The sequence below is a fragment of the Aquarana catesbeiana genome, linkage group LG04 (genome assembly GCF_042186555.1).
Source record: "Aquarana catesbeiana isolate 2022-GZ linkage group LG04, ASM4218655v1, whole genome shotgun sequence".
Taxonomy (NCBI): domain Eukaryota; kingdom Metazoa; phylum Chordata; class Amphibia; order Anura; family Ranidae; genus Aquarana; species Aquarana catesbeiana.
The window spans coordinates 511,891,783-511,915,735 of record NC_133327.1 but is presented as its reverse complement, the minus strand read 5'-3'; the positions used below and the strand labels follow the sequence as shown (position 1 = coordinate 511,915,735).

Sequence of the window (23,953 nt, the reverse complement as noted above, 5' to 3'; positions counted from 1 at the left end):
TTAATTTCATAAGAACCTAAAGTGAGCTTTGTAGGATATATGTGGAATTGAAGAATTGCTTTGAATTTTCTACACAGGTGGTCGAGCGTACAATGGTTTAGGTAGTTTATGTCTGTTTTATTTATTTATTTTTTTTTTTCTCATCTTACATCTAGTTTTGTAGTTGTAATGAACGAGCCTGGGTATGCCCAATAGGCTCTGTATTGTTTTGTTCTCACTTAAAATTATAATAAAGATAACTTTAAAAAAAAAAAAAAAAACTGTCTAATTGGAAATTACATAACCTAACACATTTAAAATCGCTCTCCCACAACAATTCATTACTCACTTTCTCCAATATACAAATGAAATTTGATTTTCCACCTACTGAGCTAGAGCACTATAGAAATATTAGACAATTCTATCAAAAATATCACTCACTTACACTCCATCCCCCCTATACACAATTTGAACAAATCTGTATCTCCTCCCCTCGTGATAGTGGTTTAATCTCCAGAATATATAAAAGTTTAAATGAGTCCAATATGCCTGAGAAATCACATCCCATGCTACAATGGGAATCAGATTTAAATACCTCATTTACTCTTGATCAATGGGATATTATTTTTACAAATCTCCATAAATGTACTAAAACCACCTCGATCAGAGAATCATCCATCAAATTGCTCTATAGATGGTATCTCACCCCCGCTAAACTTAACTCATTCTATCCATCATTATCCCCACTCTGCTTTAGAGGTTGCCCCTCCCATGGTACACTTCTACATATCTTTTGGGATTGTCCCCATATAAAAAACACTTGGCATAAGGCTAGCTTAATCATTGAAAAAATATCAGGTAGGAAGATTTCTCTTACACCCCAGATCTGTCTTTTATTCTCCCCTATACAGGATATTCCAATGGCTAGCACAAGGCTAATTCACACACTCCTTAGCTCTATTCATTGGGCCATAGCCTTCAATTGGCGCTCCACTACGGTACCTTGGTCACAAATTCTCAACCGCATGACGAACCTCAAACTCTCTGAAAGAATTCACCACACATTATATGACTCTATGCCACTTCATCAAAAAAAATGGTATCTCTGGGACACCACCTCTCAGAGTTAGAAAAATTTCTATTACATATACGTAATTGTCGTCCTCTCTCCCCTCCACGACAATACTCTTGACTGGCCCGATAATAACAAGGTGCATTTTTTTATCAGACTAACCATAATACTCTTTAATTTTCTGTACAATATTTACTGTCATAGATATTTGTATACATACATGTACCATCATTGTAATTGTTCTATACCTTGACCTTTTACACAATAAAAATCGTTTGTAAACAAAAAAAGAAAGAATTTAAAATTGAGGGTCAGCATAACAGAGCAGTAGATGAAGGTCAGCAGTGGTGGCACCATATTTGTTTTGTGACAAGTTAATTATAATTTTTGTTCCACTAATTATAAAATGCAAATGTTTGTCTCTAGCACTGATAGTCCCCAAGGTTTAAAAAAAAAAAAAAAAAAAAAAAAAAAAAAACATGGCTACCCAAATTGGTATCATTTTTTTTTTGCAAAATCTGTTACTCTATGGCCTCACCCTGCTGCTGGTAAACTGACATCTAGGAGCAGTTGGGCATTTTTTTTCAACTGCTCCTGAACTCTCCTCTGTTATCTTATTAGTACATGTACACTGGTTCGTTTATAGTCGTTTCTAGGCATTTGTGTTTAGAGGCTTTTTTTGGAACCTAAAAAAATGCGTTCAGAAGCGGTGTTTAGAGGCATTTCAAATGCCAAATGCAGCAACTCACGTTTAGCAGTGTTTCGTTTACAGGCGGTTTTTTCATTTTTGGATAAAAAAAATAATTTTTTTTTTCAAACGCTTCTAGGCGCAAACACGGCTAAACGCGGCATGTAAATGCAGCTAAACGGCTGTTTTTAGACGCTGGTTTCTAGTTGTCAAGTTCAATCTTTCAGGAGAGGTTGAACAACGTCCCGCGTACATGAAGCCTATCTGGTATATTAAATGGCGATTTATATAAAACAAAATCTTTTCAGCATTTGGGACATTTTTTTGATAAGCGTTTTTGACTTATTTTTTTTTTTTTTTTTCCCCAAGTAGCAACGGCAAATGTGATCCAAATCAACAGGGTTTTGGCTATGTCCTTTTGAAGGCTTTGCTGGAGAACATGACTTATCTGCCTTCTGCTGCCACTGGAGGTATGTACAGTCTTGTGTTATGTTATAATATACCATACATCACTAGCTCCTTACTACTTCTACTTTGTTTCTTTCTGTAGGTGCTGTTTATTGGTATTTTGTCCTATTGAATTATGTTAAAGATGAGGACCTAGCTGGTTGTAGCACAGCCTGTGCATCCCTTCTCACAGCTGTGTCAAGACAGTTGCAGGACCGACTAACACCCATGGAAGCTTTGCTGCAGACCAGGTAACTAATCCAGTGTCTGAACTGCCTTATGTTCATGCTTCAGTTTTTATCCTTAGTTATGCCCCCTGCTTAACTGTATGCTCTAACTTATGCAGAATGTAAATTTACAGAAATAAGGAGCTTGATTTCTTGATGCTTTTGCATTTACATCCTCATTGGATCTTTTCATGTTTGATGTAGATGCTTTGTCAGATATTTCTGATCTATTCTACTATTTTTAATTACTGCCTTTTTAATTTCTTATTCTTGCAATGTATCTTTTGTCATAGATATGGGCTGTACAGTTCTCCATTTGATCCTGTGTTGTTTGATTTGGAAGTCAGCGGCTCTTCATGTAAAAATGTGTATAACAGCAGCTCTAGTATTCAGTCAGATGAGATTGACCTTTCTGATGTTCTCCTAGGTAAGTTATTAATCTTTGTTTTAAAATAACCTTGTATAGTATGTGAAGCGTTCAGTGTACTTGTCTAAGTGTAACAGATTTAAGTTGGCCAAAGATTGATTGACATTTGGCTTGGTCAGCAGGATCCAGCTCATTTTCGATCCATCTGTGGCTGTTCCTGTTAGAGATGAGTTGATTAACTCCTCTCAAATAGGAATGTTGGAAAAGTTGTGTTCGATCATTACATGCAGTCGATTGGCGGCAGTGCTGATCTGTGTATTCTGAATGCAGAGGGTTCCTGCTGTCAGAATACATTAACAAAGCAGGGAGAATTCCTCTATCCACCACGCTTATGTGAATGGGGGGATCCATTATTTTTTTATATTTTGGAGAAATGAGCCAGAAGTTAAAGTGGATGTAAACCTGAATTTTTTTTTTTTTTTTTTTTTTTTTATGTCGTAATGTAGAGTATAAGATTTCCTATCATTTGAGCTCAGTCTTGCCACAAAGCGTTAATCCAGCTCTGAGCAATCCTCTTTTATTGTTCAGTGAAAGACAACTTTGTCAAATCCTCCCCTTTGCTGTGAGTGACAGGTGATTTACATATCTCGTGCACTAGCCTAAGACTTGCATTATTTGTTAATTCCCACCTCCACTCCTTTCTTCAGCAGCTCTGCAAGGATTGGCTGCTCCACACCTCAGCATGATTTGGCATGCTGAAGTCATGTGGTTACTTTCCTGTCTTTTCACTGGATGTTAGAGATCATAGCAGAAGTTCAGTGTAAGAAATATACTGGAGAAAATGCATATTGATAAGGGAAGTGTAGAGGTGGGCGGGGAGTCTACTGACCTCACAACTCCACCCACCAGGCTCCAGACAACAGACCCACCCACAGAATCTGCAGTTTTTCGGTTCTCATAACAGACAGAGGGGAGACATTTGACAGGTAAAGATGCATGCAGGAGGCATGTATATCCTTATAGATAACCCCTATGGCAGTAGTTTAGAAAGGATAACATTAGGTTTACATCCACTTTAACATCTTAACAACCATCAGGCATAACTGCAAGATTGCTTATTCATTTATTAGGGTGCATTGCAACACACAGTTTCTGGTTTCCTTCTCTCTTGACCTTGAGGGGGAAATTCAGTATCACTTATAGGACTTTCTTTTTTTTTTTTTCTTTTTTTGGTGCACAGATGCATCAGAAAAGATGCATGGCACATTAACTTTTACAAGGGACATAGACAGCAATTGTTTGCAGTGAGCCTGTCTTGATCAACTCTGATCAATGCACTTGGTTTGATGAGCCCTAAGTTTTAGACCTTTCTACATTCAATGCTTCCTTTCTACTTTTTTCACGTATCAAGAGGTACGTGAAAAATATACAGCAACAATTCCGTATGGGAAAACCGATATTGATGGGTAGACATGAATATGCTGAATCAAGACACAGATCTGTTTTCTGTCCTTCTCTTGATGAATAACGAATGCAACGTATATTAATGCACACATTTGTGCATTTGTCTACTTTCAGCTTTGTTTTGGATATGCCCCCACAGGGAAATGGTGTCTGTGTGAAAGGAGCCTTGGAGTATAACACATTCTAGCAGTGTTCTTTACAAAGCTACTTTAAAGTACAACTATAGGCAAAATTTTTTTTTCATTTTGGATCGAGTAAGCGAGGGATATAACACCTATCGGATTTTATTTTATTTATTTTCGCTACCTGTGTCCCATTCCAGAGATTTCCCTTCACTTCCTGTCCCTTCCAAACGGGAAGAGAGAAGAAATCCCTGCAAATTAAAGGAATCTTTCGGGGACCCCCAGGTCACCAGAACTATAGTCTCTATCGGAAGAGTTTTCTCTCTTTTCTAGGGACAACCCAAAATTTGGTTAATGAGAATGGTCAACAGAACAATTGGAGAGTGTGAATCTTCTTAATGGGAACACAGACTTCCAAAAAAAAAAAAAAAAAAACTGACAAGCGTTCTAATCCCTCTCCACTCTATCCAAACCTAAAAAAAAATGTTTTGCCTTTGGCCATACTTTAAAGTGATATTAACCACTTGCCCACTGGGCGAATTCCAGCACTCCTCTCCTACATTTAAAATCATAATTTTTTTGCTAGAAAATTTCTCGGAACCCATAAACATTATATATATTTTTTTTAGCAGAGACCCTGGGGAATAACATGGCGATCATTACAACTTTTTTTGTCACATGGTATTTGCGCAGCAGTTTTTCAAACGTGATTTTTTTTTTGGGGGAAAAAAAAATCTTTTATGAATAAAAAAAAACAAAACCGTGAAGTTAGCTCAATTTTTTTGTAGAATGTGACAGATGATGATGAGCCGAGTAAATACATACCTAACATGTCACGCTTTAAAATTTGTGTAAGGCGGCAAACTTTAGTACTTAAAAATCTCCATAGCCGACGCTTTAAATTTTTTTTACAGGTTACATGTTTAGAGTTGGGAGGTCTAGCGCTAGAATTATTGCTCTTGCTCGAATGTTCGGTTGGCAAGTGGTTAAAGGCAGATTTTTTTTTTTAAACAGGTTATACTTACCTGCTTTGTGCAATGGTTTTGCACACAGCAGCCCTGATCCTCTTCTTCTCAGGTCCCCTGCTGGCATTCCTTGCCCTTCCCTCCTGCCGAGTGCCCCCATCACAAGCAAATTGCTACAGGGGCACCCGAGCAGGCTCGCTCTCGAGTCATTGCTCTGTATGTCCATTCACACTTGGAACATGGCTCGGCCCCGCCCCCACTCTCTCCACATTTGCTCACTGGCAGTGATTGACAGTAACAGGAGCCCATGGCCTCCCACTTCTGTCTCAGCCAATGAGGAGGAAAAGACCTGGAGAGCCAAGGCTTTCGTGCACACCGCTGGATTGAGATGGCGCTCAGGTAAGAAGTGGGGTGGGGGAGAGCTGGAGGGGGGGGGGGGGGGGGGAGACAGCTGCGCACAGAAGTTTTTGACCTTCGTGCGTGCATAGACAAATCTTGAGCCTTTACAACCACTTAAATCCACATTTACACAGGGAGTGGATCTGATTTGGCCCTTCTCATCAGGAGAACCATTGACCTTGATCTCCTTTTGAGACTGATCTGTATGGAATGTATTTTACATATGTTCTGTTTTTACTCCCTCCCCTGACAGAGGAAATATGTGTCCATATATACAGCATATATGTATGGAGAAAACAAATGTTGCTGTATGTACATTCATTGACATCAGTTTACCTATGATCAGCATGTTAACAGATGCAAATGTTTAACGCAAAGGTGCTCAATAAATCAAGAAACATTACCTGACGCATTGGTGGTCAGTCCCCCTACAGTATTGGTATTCAGTGGTATTGCTTTAACTTCCTTATGACTGCCATGTATTCATGGCATACTTTGCTTTTAACCTCTGTTGCACAATATTGTTTTCATATTTTTTCTAGATCACTGTTCTTTACAGACCAGTTTTTAGAGTGTCATAAATACAGGGCAGGCAGAATGAATCTGGCTCTCTTCAATGGCTGTGTGCATTCTTCTTGACCTTCCTTGCATTGTGGTAATATTTTGCTGCTTGTCGTGTCCTATCACCTCAAATTTCTGCCACTTAAACTGGTTGAAACTTTTACCTAGCCGTGATTGTCACTGTGATGTTTGGAGAAAATATAAATCATGATAATGTGGGTATTCTTGTGGTTTAATACATTTTTACACCTTAAACTCCACACAAAGTATAAGGCTTATTATAAATCAAGACGTTTGTAAATCAGTTAGTTAACCTTGGTATATTAACATTTTTTCACAGGTAACGGAAAAGTTAACAGTTGCACAGCTGCAGAGGGCAGTTTTACATCTTTGACTGGCCTACTAGAGGTAGAACCATTGCATTTTACGTGCGTATCAACCAGTGATGGAACCAGAATAGAGAGGGATGATGCAAGTACGTTCACTGGTATATACAATTTTTTCTTACTTTTATTAACGAGTTTGCTTTTTTATTAGATTATTGGTAATTGCATATTTTAATTCATATGCTAATAGAGTTCAGAAAGGTTGCCTTTGTTTAAGAACCTTAAACAAGGAAGCAATGAATAATGAGCCACAAGATGGAGCTAGTGTGCCACTAGCACCTTAGTGCACTAGAATCAGCATATGAGAAAGGTATGTATCCAGAAAATTCTTAAACTAAAATATTTGGCATACATATCTATAGGCACATGCTAAAGATGTGCAGTGGCAAAGGTGGAGATAATTGTCATACCGAGCCAGGTAATGCCCGCAGATGGGAATGTTCTTAATACAACAAAAAAAGTTGGGACACTGGGTAAAAACTACTTAAAAAGGGGATGCAATGATCTGCAAATCTCATAAACCCGTATTTTAATCCTAATCAAAAATAGAAAACATATCAAATGTTTAAACTGAGAAAACGCACCATTTTAATCAAGTAAATTTGAAACGGATTGCAGCAACACGTTTAAAAAAAGTTGGGCCAGAGCAACAAACATCTGGCAGTGCAACCCTAATTCCAATAAAGTTGGGACAGAGCCATGTTTACCATGATGAAGAATCCCCTCTTATTTAACACTCTGTAAACATCTGGAAACTGAGACCAGTTGCTGGAGTTTTGGGAGAGGAATGTTGTCCCATTCTTGCCTGAGCATACAGTGCTTCCTGAAAGTATTCACAGCACTTTGTTTTTTCACTTTTTATGTGCCTTATTTTGCCTTATTCCAAAATTGATTTTATTCAATATTTTCCTCAAAATTCTACAAACCATACCCCATAATGACAATGTGAAAGAAGTTTGTTTGAAATATTTGCAAATGTATTTAAAAAAACAAACATGTACATAAGTATTCAAAGCCTTTGCTCAATATGTTGTTGAAGAACCTTTGGCACCAATTACAGTCTCAAGTCTTTGAGCATGATGCTACAAGCTTGGCAAACCTATTTTGGGCAGTTTCTCTCATTCTTCTCTGCAGTATCTCTCAAGCTCCATCAGGTTGGATGTGGAGTGTCGGTGCACAGCCATTTTCAGATCTCTCTAGAGATGTTCAATCAGGCTTCTCCCTTCTCCCTTCTCCCTCCTCCCATTCTGCCGATGTAAACAAAGCAGTTCTTTTGGAGAAGACAGAGATCCTGTGTTTCTGCTAAACAGGAACATGGATCACTGTATTCGTGTCGCTGGTCCCCAAAAGTGTCACTTGGTATCTGATTTGTCTGCCTCAATGTCGCTGATGGCCCCCCGTTACTAGTAAAAAATTCCATATAAATATCCCATAGTTTGTAGACGCTATAACTTTTGTGCAAACCAGACAATATACGCTTATTGGGATTTCTTTTACCAAAAATATGTAGAAGACTACATATTGACCTAAATTGCTTAAGAAATTAGAATATATATATGTTTGTACAGTGCTTTGAAAAAATATTCATACCTTCTTGAAATTTTCCACGTTTTGTCATGTTACAACCAAGAACGTAAATATATTTTATTAGACCGACTGGTCGGGATGTGAGGGAGTATAAATTGAAGGTTGTGAATGATGAATTGAGCCTCCTTCTCTTTTTTTATTGGCCTCTTGGGCCATAGCCTATCCTTGTGAGAGTAGATGTGCATATCCGTCTGTTGTCTGATAATGTTGCCAACAAGACCAGATTTTCCTGAAATTTGTGGGTGTGTCTTTGGATTGGTGTATTCATTCCTCCATTTCTGCTATTTTTGCTATACGTTTGAGCCAAGCAGGCTTGGGGGATTTCCAGAGGGTTGGGATACACATCTTTGTAGCGTTCAATAAATGTAGCGCCAGGGAATGCTGGTAGTGTCGTTTTGGGATAGAGGAGTGGTGTAAGAGCATTTGTGCTGGGGTAAATTATATCTGGTAGGTGGTGATGTTGGAGGTGATGCGATGAACTTCCTTCCAGAAATGTTGGATAGATGGGCATGACCACCAGATGTGTAATAGAGAACCTTCTTCATCAGAGCATCTCCAACGATTAGAAGGTATGGCGGGGGATATTTTGTGTAGTCTTGCCGGGGTTTTGTACCACCAGATTTTAAAGCTATTTTCTTGTGCGGACACATTAATTGATCCCTTATGAATATATGTGTAGATATTTTCCCAGTCTTCTTCCGACAGGTCAATTGACAACTCTCTTTCCCAACTGCGTGTTGCTATATTAGACTTAGGATTGTGGTCAGAAAATAGGAGAGAGTATATTGCTGAGATCACGTGTCTTTGTGGTTCTGTTTTGGTACACATTTGTTCAAAAGGTGTGAGTTGTCTGGCGTATTCGGAGCGTTTGTGGGGATGGTTGAGAGAGTGTCTGATTTGGAGATATGTCCACCTCGGGAATGGTCAGTCATTCGTTTGTGTAGGTAAATTGGTGAGAGATAGAAAGGTGTCTCCAGAGAAGAAGTGTTCTGCGCGTATGTCATTGTGAGGCCAAAAATCTTTAAGGAATGTATCGGACATGCCAGTTGGGAATTCCAAGTTGTTTCGGATTGGCGTCAGCGGACCTTGCGTGGAGGAGATGTGGAGGTTTCGGCATGCCTTCTGAAAGGTTTGGAGAGTGCAACCTATTAAGGGGTGTTGTGTGCAGGCCGGAGGGATATTGTTTGGGGTGATCCAGGGTAGCTGTCGAACTGGGATCTGGGAGAATTTGTTTTCAATTGTAACCCAGGCTTTCATATGGGACTGGACACACCAGTCTACTATTCTTGTGAGTTGACAAGCCCTGTGATATTTAGCAATGTCTGGTGTAGACCAATGCCTCCTTTTAGTTTAGGTAGGGTCAGTTGGTCAAAGCTGAGCCTGGGACGGTCTTTGCCCCATAGGAAGTCACTACAGGCTCTGCGATACGAAGTATAAAAGGCTTGCGGTAGTTTTATGGGGATGGTTTGTAAAATGTATAGTATTCTCGGGAGAATATTCCTTTTAAGTATGGATGCCCTACCAAACCAAGAGAAGATTCCCGTCGACCATGCCTTTTAGGTCCAATGTATTTTATTAGGATTTTATTTGATGGACCAACTCCAAGTGGCACATTTGTGAAGTGGAAGAAAAATGATAAATGGTTTTCAACATTTTATACAAATGTCTGAAAAGTGTGGTGTGCATTTGTTTTCAGCCTCCTTTACTCTGATACCCCTAACTAAAATCTATTGGAACCAATTGCCTTCAGAAGTCACCTAATTAGTAAAAAGTCCACCTGTGTGTAATTTAATCTCAGTATAAATACAGCTGTTCTGTGAAGCCCTCAGAAGTTTGTTAGAGAACCTTAGTGAACAAACCGCATCATGAAGGTCAAGGAACACACCAGACAGGTCATGTATAAAGTTGTGGAGAAATTTAAAGCAGGGTTAGGTTCTAAAAAATATTCCAAGCTTTGAACATCTTACAGAGCACTGTTCAATCCATCATCTGAAAATGGAAAGATTATGGCGCAACTGCAAACCTACCAAGACATGGCCATCCACCTAAACTGACAGGCCAGGTAAAGAGAGCATTAATCGGAGAAGCAGCCAGGCCCATGGTAATTCTGGAGGAGCTGCAGAGAGCCACAGGACAACTATTAGTCGTGCACTCCGCAAATCTGGCTTTTATGGAAAAGTGGCAAGAAGAAAGCCATAAGATGTCCTGTTTGCAAGAAATCATGTGAGGGACACAGCAAACATGTGGAAGAAGATGCTCTGGTCAGATGAAACTAAAATTTTTAGCCTATAAGCAAAAACTAACACTGCACATCACCCAAACACACCACCCCCACCATGAAACATGGTGGTGACAGCATGTTGTGGGGTTGCATTTTATTCAACAGGGAAGCTGGTAAGAGTTGTTGGGAAGATGGATGTACCCAATTATAGGGCAATCTTGGAAGAAAACCTGTTAGTCTGCAAAAGACTTGAGACTGGGGCGGAGGTTCACCTTCTAGCAGGACAACGACCCTAAACAAACAGCCAGAGCTTCAATGAAATGGTTTAGATCAAAGCATATTCATGGCCCGATCAAAGTCCAGACCTAAGTCCAATTGAGAATCTGGCAAGATTTGAAAATTTCTGTTCAGACGCTCTCCATCCAATCTGTCCGAGCTTGAGCTATTTTGCAAAGAATAAACAAAAATTTCACTCTAGATGTGCAAAGCTGCTCGAGACATACCCAAAAACACTTGCAGCTGCAATCACAGCAAAAGGTGGTTCTACAAGTATTGACTCGGGGGGGGGCTGCATATAAATACACGCCAAATTTTCATTTGTAAAAACATTTTGAAAACCATTTATAATTTTCCTTCCACTTCACAACAATGTGCCACTTTGCGTTGGTCTATCACATAAAATCCCAAATTTTGTTTATGGTTGTAACATGACAATGTGGAAAATTTTCAAGGGGCATGAATACTTTTTCAAGGCACTATATGTATAGCTGAAAACTTTTGAGCCCATGTCTTCACAGCTAAAATTATGGAATGCATTTTGCTCACCATTCTTTTCTTTGCTTATCAACCAAAATAAGGTAGATGAGTAACCCACCAAAAAATCAAGCACCGCCCTACATGTAATAAGATTTTCTTGGAGAGAGCTAAAGTTTACATTTGTTTAGGAATGGTGTTAATCTATACTTCTAATGTATTAGGTTAATTTTTAAAGACTGTTGGCCTCTGTAGCAGAAGTTTTGTTCGCCTCTAACCATGCCTGTGCAATAAGCCCTCATTAATTTGTACAGGGCCATAAAAGTCAAACTTCCCATGGTGACACCACCTAGCTGTAAAATTTAGAATATCTTAATCGTATATCACACTGGGTATGAGTGTTCGTAGACCCTGGGTTATAGGCTCATATCTTCAGGTAATTCGACATAGACAAGGTTTTGAGGACACATCCCCTGGACGCTTCTCTTGTTACCCTACCTCACGTCCGTGAGTCCTTGAGTTTTTGCTAGTGTCCTAAGTGCTAGTGTCCCCTTTTATGGAGAAATCACTCTTGGCTTAAAGTACAACTACACTGCATTTGAGCACCAGAAACCAAAAACACGATTACATTTATTTTTTAATGTTCAAAGCGAGCTCACCCATCCATCCATGTCTCTGTGCTTTATTTTGCTGAGAAATCACTTTGAAAAACACCAGCTAGCATTTTATAGCCTTGGCTATCTTGAGTAAGGTCAGATGATTCATGTAGCATTTACTTCCTGGAATCTATCTGCCCTTAGCTCGGGCATGTAGGCAGAAGGGTGTGCTTAGTGGAGAAAACCCCTCATCCCCTTCTGAAGACTCCTGGAATGTAGAACATCATTTGTCTAGACACAGAAGCCAGGAAGTAACTGAAGCGTTAACAAAAAATGTTCAAAACAAGGAAATATCTGGCAGCTTAAGGATTCAAAATTGTCAATGTTGATAGAGATGTTCCACTTGCGCAAAAAATAGTTTATTATATGTTTTTTCAACTCTTCAGTTATCTTTACTGTCATTTAAGACCACAATAGAAGCAGTGCATCCAGATCAGTGCAACCTTGGGAGCCATAACTGTACCACATGCCATAGGGAGGGTCTATAATGTCGCTTTGGGCACTGGATCCTGTATGTGTGCTCACTTTGGCACTTTGTGCATTGTGTGTAATCAGCTGCAGGGTTCTATACAAGTCCAGGGCTGTGGTTTATCCCTATGGAACCCAGACCCTTAAGACCCCTTCAAAAGTATGCCCACCATGTTGGGCAAGGTCTGGACTTTATATACAGTCCAATGTCTTGGATGGATAGTACAGCCAAGTCAACCCGTACCTCTGATCATTATTGTAACTGCCAAGGCTTTTTTTTAAAATGTATTTATGTATTCACCTTACACTGTAAAGGTTTAAAACTGGTTGAATGATAAGCCAACCGTCAGAGTTTAGTCTCAGGTGGATGACCAGCTATTACATCACACCATTGATTGCACACTTTTTTGCTGCTTTTTTGAGTCCTTAAAAGGTACTCGGGCGTTAGCGCTTGCCCTTTCGCCATGACGACTTTGCCACTGGATCGTCTGCAACCGGGTTGCTGTGTACTTCTTCTTGACATGATTTTATATTCCACACCCTTTTCTGTGTGTATTCCCATAGAAATACCCTAACCCATGTTTATGGTGGGAGCCATGGCAAATTTTAGGTGAAAATTTGTTCTGCCAAAGGCCTGCACAACACTCAACCTCAGAGTAATTATGGTTCCATTGTCCTGGAGCAGGACCAGATATTAACATCGATCTCTGCATACCTGACTTCAGTTTCATTTCAGGCATGAATCAAGTGACCTAGCTGGGAAAGGCAGATTTTTCTGCACCTACAGTGTGTCACAATTCCACAGACAAAGGTTTTCATACAGCCATCTCTGTCCAGGGCTCCAAAACTCCAAGCCCCCTTTTTGCTTCTGTCCAATCCCAATATTCCTGGCCTAGAAGCGATGGACATAGAAAGGAACAAATGGAACACACGAGTTTAGGGGAGGCTGCAGAAGATTCTCATCCTCAGACTTCTATACCATTCCTACAGTTGCATGGATTTCAGCAGCAACATTCACACCATTGCTGTGTGTTCCAGTACAGTCAACAAAAGTATAGCGTGCTGCATTATTTCGTCAAGGAACCACACTTGAACACATCAAGACATAAAAAACACACAAACACATCTAAATGCACCAAAACACACTGAAATATATTTCAGAAAAAAAACAGCTGTCTTTGGGTAATTTGGGGGGGGGGGGGGGGATGCATAAATTAAAAATGCATCAACACACATGCATCAACACATCCGGATTGCGTTTCTTTGATGTAAATCTGCCCTTAAACATCTGTGCGAATTGATGATTTTTTTTAATGTATTCTGCAGATTATACATTTGAGACTCTCTTAAAGGGGTTGTCCCCCCTCGTATTTTTTTCACCTTAATGCATCCTATGCATTAAGGTAAAAAAACACCCGGCCGTCACCAGCCCCCCGTTTTACTTACCTGAGCCCCTTCATTTCTTTGGCGGGGACACTGTCCCTCTCTCCACGGGGTCCCGGCTCTTGATTGGATAGATTGACAATGGTTGCGCTGCTATCAATCAAATCCAATGACGTGGGCGATGGGGGGCGGGGCCGAGTCCGGCATTTGTGTCTGGACGCAAATGCTGGACTCGGGAATGCGCCTGCAAAGTAACCCCCTCAGGAGAGCGCTTCTCCTAGGGGATTAGCTTATCTGGGGATGAGCCGCGAGAGCCACCGGGGGACCCCAGAAGAGGATGTTCGGGGCCACTCTGTGCAAAACGAGCTGCACAGTGGAGATAAGTATGACATGTCAGGAAAGAGGGAAATTTGGTGGGACTTTAAGGGTGCCTACGAAAGAAGGGGAAAGTCATACAATGCTCGACAATTGGTGTATAGAAATTAAAGATTTTATTATCACATACAAAACATGATTACAATTCAAGTAGGAATTATGCGCACATGTTCAAGGATACATCTAAAGATTTTTTTAGAACAGATAAGATGTAATCACTCGATAGTAGCATTGGAGTGATTGTCCTGACATGTTTCGCCACTCTGAGCTCATCAGGGGACGTTTTAAAAGAAATATAGATCTAACATTGCATATAAAAATGAGATACAAGCATTGCGTTAGTTTAGAATATAATACAAGAAAATAAAATAACATAAAAATACAAATACATGTTAATACAATAGGGTATACTGCCGACCGCTAGGTCCATCAGCAAGATCTCACCCATATGCAGATCTCATACCTGTGATTCAAAGTTGAAAAACAAAGGAAATCTTCGCTGAGTGATGTGCATTATAAAGTGTCATAGGAGGCCCAGATGAGCTTGTCAGCTGGAATCTAGCCAGAAAATTAGACATGTGAGGTGTGATTGAATTATAGTGTATATAATTACTCAAAGGGGGGGGGGGGAGGGAAGTCGAGTAAAAAAATGTGAAAAAATGTGTGAATAAGAAAGGTCTGAGAGACGGATGAAGGCCTGAAGCAATAGGTGATATAACTGAGCACAGGGTAATATGGGATAGTTAATACATTTTCAAGGAAAAAACGTTTACTTACACTCATAATGGCAATAAAAATATGGAAAAGCTACCAGAATTTGGGGACCAATATTGGGGAGATGTATAGAAAATGATGATAAGGTAAAATAAGTTTTAGAAGAGTTTTTTAAAATAAGAAAACGGAGCTGTTTAATTTAAGAAAAAGAACAAGATGAGGAAGAAGAAGAACACTGTATTTATTAAATACTTTTTATGAATTTATCGTTTTTCTAACAAAATTTGTGTTCCTTATTTTATTATTTGTCTAGGTTGCCTTATTGGCTTTGTTCTATTTCTTTTTGATGTATTTCATGTGGTGTCTGCCGACTGCTTGATCCCATCGCATTTCCCTCCCCAATATGCCCAATCCACCACCCCTCTCTGCCTCTTCCCTCTCCCCATAGTGTTTAATTCATGCACTTACTCCCCACACATTCCCAAACCACACACATGCCCTTTATCTATTTATCTCCCTGTCCCTATATCCCATTTCATTTTAAACAGTAATCATATCAATTTTATCTAATTGTAATACAATTCCTTAGACCCCATTCACACAGGGGCAACACGACTTGCAGGTCGCCTCAGCGAGGCGACCTGCAAACGACTGCCCGGGCGACTTGCAAAACGACTTCTGTATAGAAGTCTATGCAAGTCGCCCCAAGTCGCCCCCAAAGTCGTACAGGATCCTTTTTCTAAGTCGGAGCGACTTGCGTCGCTCCCCTTAGAACGGTTCCATAGCACAGAACGGGAGGCGACTTGTCAGGCGACTAGGTCGCCTGACAAGTCGTCCCTGTGTGAATGGGCTCTTACACCGAGCATTTTGATTTTCTCTCCGATGCTTCCCTTGTTCCCTTCTTCCCATGCTGCCTCTAGCTCTGTGTGCGGAGGAGGTTGTAGAGACGAGCGCCCACTGATTGGGCTACGTCAGCTCCTCCTGCGCTATCTTCCCTCCCCGCCCCTGGACCGTGTTGCAGCATGGGAAATGTAGTATTTTTGATTTTTATTTCATCCTTTGTGACGTTTTGCGCATGCGCAGTGCGGTGTCCCTGCCGGCGGCTCTTGCGTGACATCAGATGCCAATTACACGGGACCTGTCTGTTTCTCTTATAGTGCTTTCGCAAAATACCAAACTGCTAGACACTCTAAAGGCGAACCATGCTGCAAACTTGCTGCTTATTAGGTACAGTTTCATACCAAATCTCTTTCCTTATTTTCTGATATATTAATATAGTCTTCTATCTTTTTACTGATTTGAGTTCTATTACTTTAGTGTCCATATATTTCTTTACCTGCTGTCGTCTGTGTTGGTAACTTTACCCCCCCCCCCCCCCCCATATTTGAGGGGGCAGATGATCTGCAGCAGGTTTTGGTCACCTTTATATATAAGATGACCCATTTATCCTTCTACTAGTTTATACCATGAACTATGTTCTTCTTCTTCCTCATCTTGTTCTTTTTCTTAAACAGCTCAGTTTTCTTATTTTAAAAAAACTCTTCTAAAACTTTTTTTATTTTATCTTATCATTTTCTATACATCTCCCCAATAGATATTGGTCCCCAAATTCTGGTAGCTTTTCCATATTTTTATTGCCGTTATGAGTGTAAGTAAACGTGTTTTTTCCTTGGAAATGTATTAACTATCCCATATTGCCCTGTGCTCAGTTATATCACCTTTTGCTTCGGACCTTCATCCGTCTCTCAGACCTTTATTATTCACACATTTTTTTTCACATTTTTTACTCCACTTCCCTCCCTCCCCCCCCCCCCCCCCCCCCCCTGAGTAATTATATACACCATAATTCAATCACACCTCACATAACTAATTTTTTGGCTAGATTCCAGCTGACAAGCTTATCTGGGCCTCCTGACACTTTATAATGCACGTCATTAAGCGAAGATTTCCTTTGTTTTTCAACTTTGAATCACAGGTATGAGATCTGCATATGGGTGAGCTCTTGCTGATGGACCTAGCGGTCGGCAATATACTCTATTGTATTTACATGTATTTGTATTTTTGTTATATTTTCTTGTATTATATTCTAAACTAACGCAATGCTTGTATCTTATTTTTATATGCAGTATTACATCTATTTTTCTTTTAAAACATCCCTGATGAGCTCAGAGTGGCAAAACATGTCGGGACAATCACTCCAATGCTACTATCGAGTGATTACATCTTATCTGTTCTAAAAAAAAAATCTTTAGATGTATCCTTGAACATGTGCGCATAATTCCTACTTGAATTTTAATCATGTTTTGTATGTGATAAAATCTTTAATTTCTATACACCAATTGTCGAGCATTGTATGACTTTCCCCTTCTTTCGTAGGCACCCTTAAAGTCCCGCCAAATTTCCCTCTTTCCTGACATTTATATACAGGGATGTTGGTGCCCTATATTTGCCATTGCCACCCACCCATATTATTACTATAAGTATGACATGTTTGTTATTTAAAAAAAAAAAAGAAAAAGATCCTTTTACAATCACTTTAAAGGTTCTCTTTATTCTTGCAGGCCCATCCTTGCACCCAACTCTCGCTGCTATTTCAATATGTCAAATTGCAGCTAACTGAACTAAGGCAATGAACATCCAAGATGATCTTGTGTTCCAAAGACTGTGCCTTAACCTGAGCAATTACAGCAATTGCCTTCTGCTCTACTTTTGGCCCTGATCTCCATTCAGATGTACATAGTCTTGTGGCTCAAAGCCTGGGCAGTTGAAGATGCCTATAAAAGACACTTCACATTTATGCCCTTTGAAGGTGAATCTCTCTTTGGGGAGGCACTTGACAAATTCATAAGATTCCACAGGAGCCTCTACTTTAAATGCAGAGCACCTGATCTTTCTACTCAGGCATCATATTCAAAACCCAGGTTCAGCCCTTTCTTCAGCACGAGACTTGACCCACAAAGCTCATTGAGTCTTCCCAGTGAAGGGACATCCTCACTCCTAAAATGGGGGCATCTGTTAGTTTGCTCCTCTCTAGGTCAATGATGTCCCAAACCTGTGGGTTCAATCATTTGTTTAAAAGGGGTACAAAATGGCGTTGAAAACTCTTCCACACTGTTGCTTTTTCCCTCAATTAAAAACTGCACAAGGACCGTAAGATTTGCAGAATGCCCTGAACCATCTCTTGCCACAGGGAGACTGCGAATACCTGGCATCTGGGGACATCCAAGATACCTATCTGCATATTCCAATTTGTCTAGCTCATCTGTGTTTTTTTGCACTTTGTGGTGACAGACTATCTTTTTCCGGTTTGTTGTACTGTCTTTTGGCCTATCCTCTGCTCCCAGAGTATTCTGAAAAGGGGCAAGAAAAGGTGCCGGGACCTTTGAGAAGTCAGGGCGTCAAGGCCACAGATTATGTAGATAAGCTTCTGCTGAAGGACACCTCTTATTCCAGCATTCTGCAAAAGTACACAGGACATTTCAAACTCAAAGCTTTTGGTTGAATGATCAATTTACAGAAATCTGCTCCCCTGCTTGGAATTGTTGGTCTAGTCCTAGACCCATGCCTAGCAAAGGATTTCCTTCCAGAGAAGAAAATTATCTGAGCTCATGCTTGAGAATTAAGGTCATGGAGAGTTCTAGGCCTCATGATGGCCTCCTTTTGAGCCAGTACCACTTGCTCAATTTCATTCAACACCTCTCTACCACAACATCTTGTCGACCTGCAAATAACATGCTGCTTCTCTTAACCTATATGTGCTCCTGTCCAGCTAAGCAAAGAATCCCCTAACTTGGTGGATTTCTAACCCTGCCTTAAAGTAGATGTAAACCTGAAATGTAATAAAAAAAGGCTTGTAACTTGTACAGGTATAGGATTTCATGTCATCTGTGCCCAGTCTTGCCACGAAGAGTTAATCCAGCTCTGAGCAGTCCTCTTATCTTTTTTTTCAGTGAGATAAAAAGGGACAGAAAAATAGCAGTCAGTTCTTCCCCTGTGCTGTGAGTGACAGGTGATTTTACATATCTCATGCATGAGCCTTAGAGAGCATTATGTGTAATTCCCACCCCCCTCCTTTCTTCAGCTCTGTACAATCGTCCTCTGTGCACATGCGCAGGAGTGACATGTGGCCATGAGCGCTCTGCTTCTTCACAGGACGCGCTCTGCCACTCCTGTGCCTATACTTTAGTCTCCCCTGGCGTTAGGCTATTCCTTGCAATGCTGGCTGGCCAGGGGAGTGTAGTGGTGGGCGGAGGAGTCCTCTGATGTCACGACTCGCCCACCGAGTGCCGGACAGCAGATCGCCGACAGATTCGGCAATATTGTGGGGCTCCACACAGCTAGACAGGTGAATTATGACAGGTAAGGATACATGCAGCAGGCATGTATATCCTTCTAGATATGCCATATGTTAGTAAATTAGAAATGATGGCAGTGGGTTCACATGCACTTTAATAATGGGAACTTTTTTCTTCCTTATCACTAAAAAGTGATAACAAATGCCATTCTTTCATGGTTGGGGAGCAGGGTTCCAGTCTCTTACTGTGCAAGGAACATGGCCATAATGGATGCCAAACTTCCCATCAACATCCTGGAACTCAAAGCATTAGGGATTGCTTTGCAACACAATTCTAACCCCCCCCTTTCTACAAGGACCCAATCGGGTGTCACACCATGCTGTCTGTGGCCTATATCAACCATCAAGAGGGCACCAGGAGTCATACAGCCTTAAAGGAAGTAACTTAAATCACCGCTATGGAGTCTCATTGTCCAGCGATCTGTTGTACACATACTAGGAGTGGACAGCTGGAAAGTGAATTACCTCACTAGCCACCACTTGGATCAAGGGGAATGAGCCCTTCACCCACGCATCTTCAACCTGATATGTCAGAAATGAAAGATCTCAAATGTGGACATACTGGCATCCATCTGAAACAGCAAACTACTTGTATCTTAGTTCATGCTAATCTATTCCCTGCCCCCACTGCAAATTCCACCTCCTCTGCTTCAGCAAGAGAAGAAAATGGTGATTCTTATTGCACCAAAGGCCCAGGAGAATCTGGTACACAGACATATTCAAACTACCAGCACATGGCAGATACCAGAAAAAGAAATGACTCCTGCGCACAAGTGGACAACCAGACAGATGGGACAACACAGGCTTTGCTGCCCTCAAGGATGGTGAATCCTAGTAGACAAAGAAATAAAAAGAAAAAGGGGGCGCACCAGCCATGTGCATTATCTTTTGTAAAATAATTTATTGAATAAAATGATAAAAGAAATTACTCACAAGCAGTTGTGGAACAGGGTGCAATGTGAAACAAGCACCGACTAGCAGCAAACGGTTCTATGATGAGCGAAACCTTCCAGAGGTCTTGGAGGAACGTACAAGCATCACTACTGGCTGACGCGTTTCAAAGGGAACTTCCATTCATCAGAGCTCTGATGAAGACGGGACGTTCCCTTCTAAACGCGTCAGCCGGTAGTGATGCTTGTATGTTCCTCCAAGACCTCTGGAAGGTTTTGCTCATCATAGAACAGTTTGCTGCTAGTCGGTGCTTGTTTCACATTGCACCCTGTTCCACAACTGCTTGTGAGTAATTTCTTTTATCATTTTATTCAATAAATTATTTTACAAAAGATAATGCACATGGCTGGTGCGCCCCCTTTTTCTTTTTATTTCTTTCTCTACCAGCACGTGGCCCCTGGCCTCTTCCCAAGAGGGCAGACCTGCTGTTTTTGCCCTCTGTTCCATCCTGTCTCTCCTTCTTTGATTTTCGTGGCATGCCTATTGAAGCCCAGGTCTTAAGAGACTGAGGGGTCACTGAGTCTGTCCTTTCTACCTTGCTACAAGGAAGAAAATCTACTTCCAGAAAGACCTACTTTCGTACCTGGAAACCCTTCTTTGCCTGGTGTTAGCATTTCTGTTCTAGAGATTACTGTGTGTTTTGCATTCTGTCCTTACTTGGCCTCAAGCACTCGGTTTAAGCCTTGTTGATTCATTTTTTTTTTTTTTAACACCTTTTTCTAAAACTTTTATTCAAGGTGTAGCTTTCATCAAGAACCCCTTGCAACACCCTGTGCTTTCTTGAGATCTCAACTTGGTTCTCTATGCTCTACAGATACCACTCTTTAAACTTCTCAGGGTTATGCCCTTACATGACCTCTTCTCCAAAGTGGCCTTTTTGGTTGCTTCCATTTCTATTGTCTGAGCTGGTGGTTTTCCTTTTAAGGAGTTGTTCCTCATTCTTCAAACACAAGGTAGTCTTGCGCTCAAGACAATCCTTTCTTCCTAAGGTGGTAACAGTCTTCCACCTTAGCAAAGACATAGTGCTACCATTCTCATGCCCGTCTCCAAAGCACCCAAAGGAAATTGCTCTTCATTGCCTGGATGTATTTAGAACCTTAAAGGTCTATGCCAAAGCTACAGTTTTGATCAAGTTGATGGATTCCCCATTTGTCCTGTCCTCAGGACCTTGCAGAGGACATTGTGCTTCTATGTCCACCATCGCTCAGTAGATGAGAAATCTGATCGCTAGATTTTACATTCTCAACGACCAATCATCTGTGCTTTAAAGCACTTTAGGAGTTTTCAGGGCATTCTGGCACCAGGCCTCTTTAATCCAGCCTTGCAAGGCCATTCATGCCTGCTGCAGCTTTTGGCCGCAAGGTTAGGCACTCTGAAGTTGGGTCTTTGACCTTTTTGTTGTGCCTGTTGGCACAGTTCTGTTTGACCAATTGTTACCCAACCTGCTCATCCTTTGCTCAGCGACAGTCTACGATCTATGAATACTTAGCTTGTGTCCTGTAGTGTATGATTAAGAGAAAAGGAATGTTGACTTACCTGAAAATTTAATATCTTGTAGAACTGTACAGGGCACAGCTCACACTCACTTCTGTTCCTTGGTTACCCTGCATTACTTGCTGAAAAACTGAACTCCTAGTGTGGGGTAGGGTTATATAGGAGGCACCTAGGGGGCATCTCATCAAAAGCTTGCTATTGTCAAGTCCCCTGAAGGTACAAGCCTGTAATCCAGGTTCTATGAAAACTCAAACAAACCAAGCGCCCCAGTCAGTCAGTCGATAAATCAAACCCCGCCCCCCCACCCCCTCGCTCGCCCCCTAATTATGTGCTTCAAAAAAAAATAAATTTGAAATCCATGCGTCTGGTGCCTTGCATGTAGATCACGGACCGTGCGCATGGATTGGGGGGGGGCGGTGCCCCTAATGGAGCGGCCATCATTGCTAAGCTTCTATTGCTTTGAAAAGATGGCAATGTGGAGATGAGGGACAGGCTGGTGACAACACTCAAACAGTGCATTTAATACAATGTTTTGAGACCTGTAATTCTTTGTTTCGGCAGATCGTCCTGCACATCTAAAGCTCTTTGGGTCCTACTTCTCCAGTGGGTCACAGGAGTGCACTTAGTTCTGCACTCCTGTGTCCCATATTCAGCTGACTGCTGGCTAAAGTCTGTTGTTACTCTGCCATTCCAGACCGACAGCTGGCTCAGCGCCTCAGTGTGCTGTTACTTTTTTCAAAATTAACGCAGTTTTGCCTTTAGTTCTACTTTAACCACTTCCCTCCCGCATATAGCAAAATGATGGCCGGAAAGTGGTTGTATTATCCTACTGGACGTCATATGACATCCAGCAGGATAAGCCGCTAGCGCACGCCTGTGGGGGCGCGCAGCGTGGCGATCGGTGGTGTGCTATGTTAGTCTGACACACCGCATCTCCGATCTAGGTAAAGAGCTTATGACTTAGGCTCTTTACTATGTGTTCAGCTGCGTCCAATCACAGTGTAAACAGGAAGAGCAATTTTATGGGCTTTTCCTCCAATCCCACTGACAGATGTGAGGAGAGCCGATCGGCTGCTCTCCTGATGGGGGGGGGGGTCTGCGCTAATAATCAGCGCCTTGATTATCAGTGCAGGCCCACTGAGGGATGTCCACTGGAGACCATCAGGTGAGCCCACCAGGGATGCCAAACAGTGCCGATTAGGATGGCACTCTGCCCATCAGTTATTGCCTGTCAGTGCCGTATATAAGTGCCTCATCAGTGCCCGTCAGTCCAGCTTCATCGGTGCTCATCAGTGCCCGTCAGTGAATGAGAAAACTTACTTGGTTACAAAGTTTTGTAACAAATGAAGAAAAACTTAGATTTTTTTTTTAATTTTTGGTCTTTTTTTTTTTTTTTTTTTATTTGAAGCACATAAAATAAAATCCCCAGTGGTGATCAAATACCACCAAAAGAAAGCTCTATTTGTGGGGAAAAAAATTATCGCTTCGGTACAGTGTTGCATGACCGCGCAGTTGTCATTCAAAATGCAACAGTGCCGAAAGCTCAAAATTGGACTGGGCGGGAAGGGGGTGAAAGTGCCCTGTACTGAAATGGTTAGTTATGGCGGACAAAACTCCCTGGCCACCTACTAAACATTCCTGTTAAAAAGTAACAAGGGAGAATGAAGTATGACTTTTCAGTCTTGGTGTGAGCATTTTAAGAAGGTAAGCAGCAGGTATTTTACCACTGACGGCATGATGGCAACCAGAATTTCCCTGCCCAGAGATCACCTCTCCTTTCCTCTTTTCTCCACTATAGGTTTAGTTGGAAGGACTTAGAGGAAATAAACTTCCTCTGCTTACATTTACCTATAGGTAAGCCTATAAAAAAAGCTTACCTATAGGTATGTGAAAATATCTCAACGTGTACCGTTTAGGAGATATTTACATTATATGCAGCCAGTGACATCACTGGTGCATGCGCTCTGAAGGAGCCGTTCCCTCTGTGCCCTGTGCCGTAAAAACACACGCCTGGGAGTGATTTCATTGCGGCTTTTTTTTTTCCCCAGAGTATACAACCTCTTTAATATGATTAAGCTCATCACAGTGAAACACGTTAAGGACGTTCTCTGGGTGAGGACCTCTTGTATGCATTCATGAGGTTTGTGCTTAACCACTTCAGCCCCGGAAGGATTTACCCCCTTCCTGACCAGAGCACTTTTTACAATTCGGCACTGCGTCGCTTTAACTGCTAATTGCGCGGTCATGCAATGCTCTACCCGAACGAAATTTGCGTCCTTTTCTTCCCACAAATAGAGCTTTCTTTTGATGGTATTTGATC

General features: G+C 41.2%; 1 protein-coding gene across 5 annotated transcripts in view; it reads left to right on the top strand.

The window, feature by feature from the left end:
- BIRC6 (baculoviral IAP repeat containing 6) overlaps positions 1-23,953 on the top strand; it is a 709,573-nt gene that overhangs the window by 213,925 nt on the left and 471,695 nt on the right. For 4 of the 5 annotated variants that reach the window (XM_073627731.1, XM_073627732.1, XM_073627735.1 and 1 more), the window contains exons 20-23: positions 2,112-2,209; positions 2,290-2,437; positions 2,707-2,840; positions 6,632-6,778. In XM_073627731.1, the coding sequence (XP_073483832.1) occupies positions 2,112-2,209; positions 2,290-2,437; positions 2,707-2,840; positions 6,632-6,778 (527 nt within the window). The remainder of the gene's footprint in view (positions 1-2,111; positions 2,210-2,289; positions 2,438-2,706; positions 2,841-6,631; positions 6,779-23,953) is intronic. The other variant, XM_073627734.1, reaches the window with a different exon arrangement.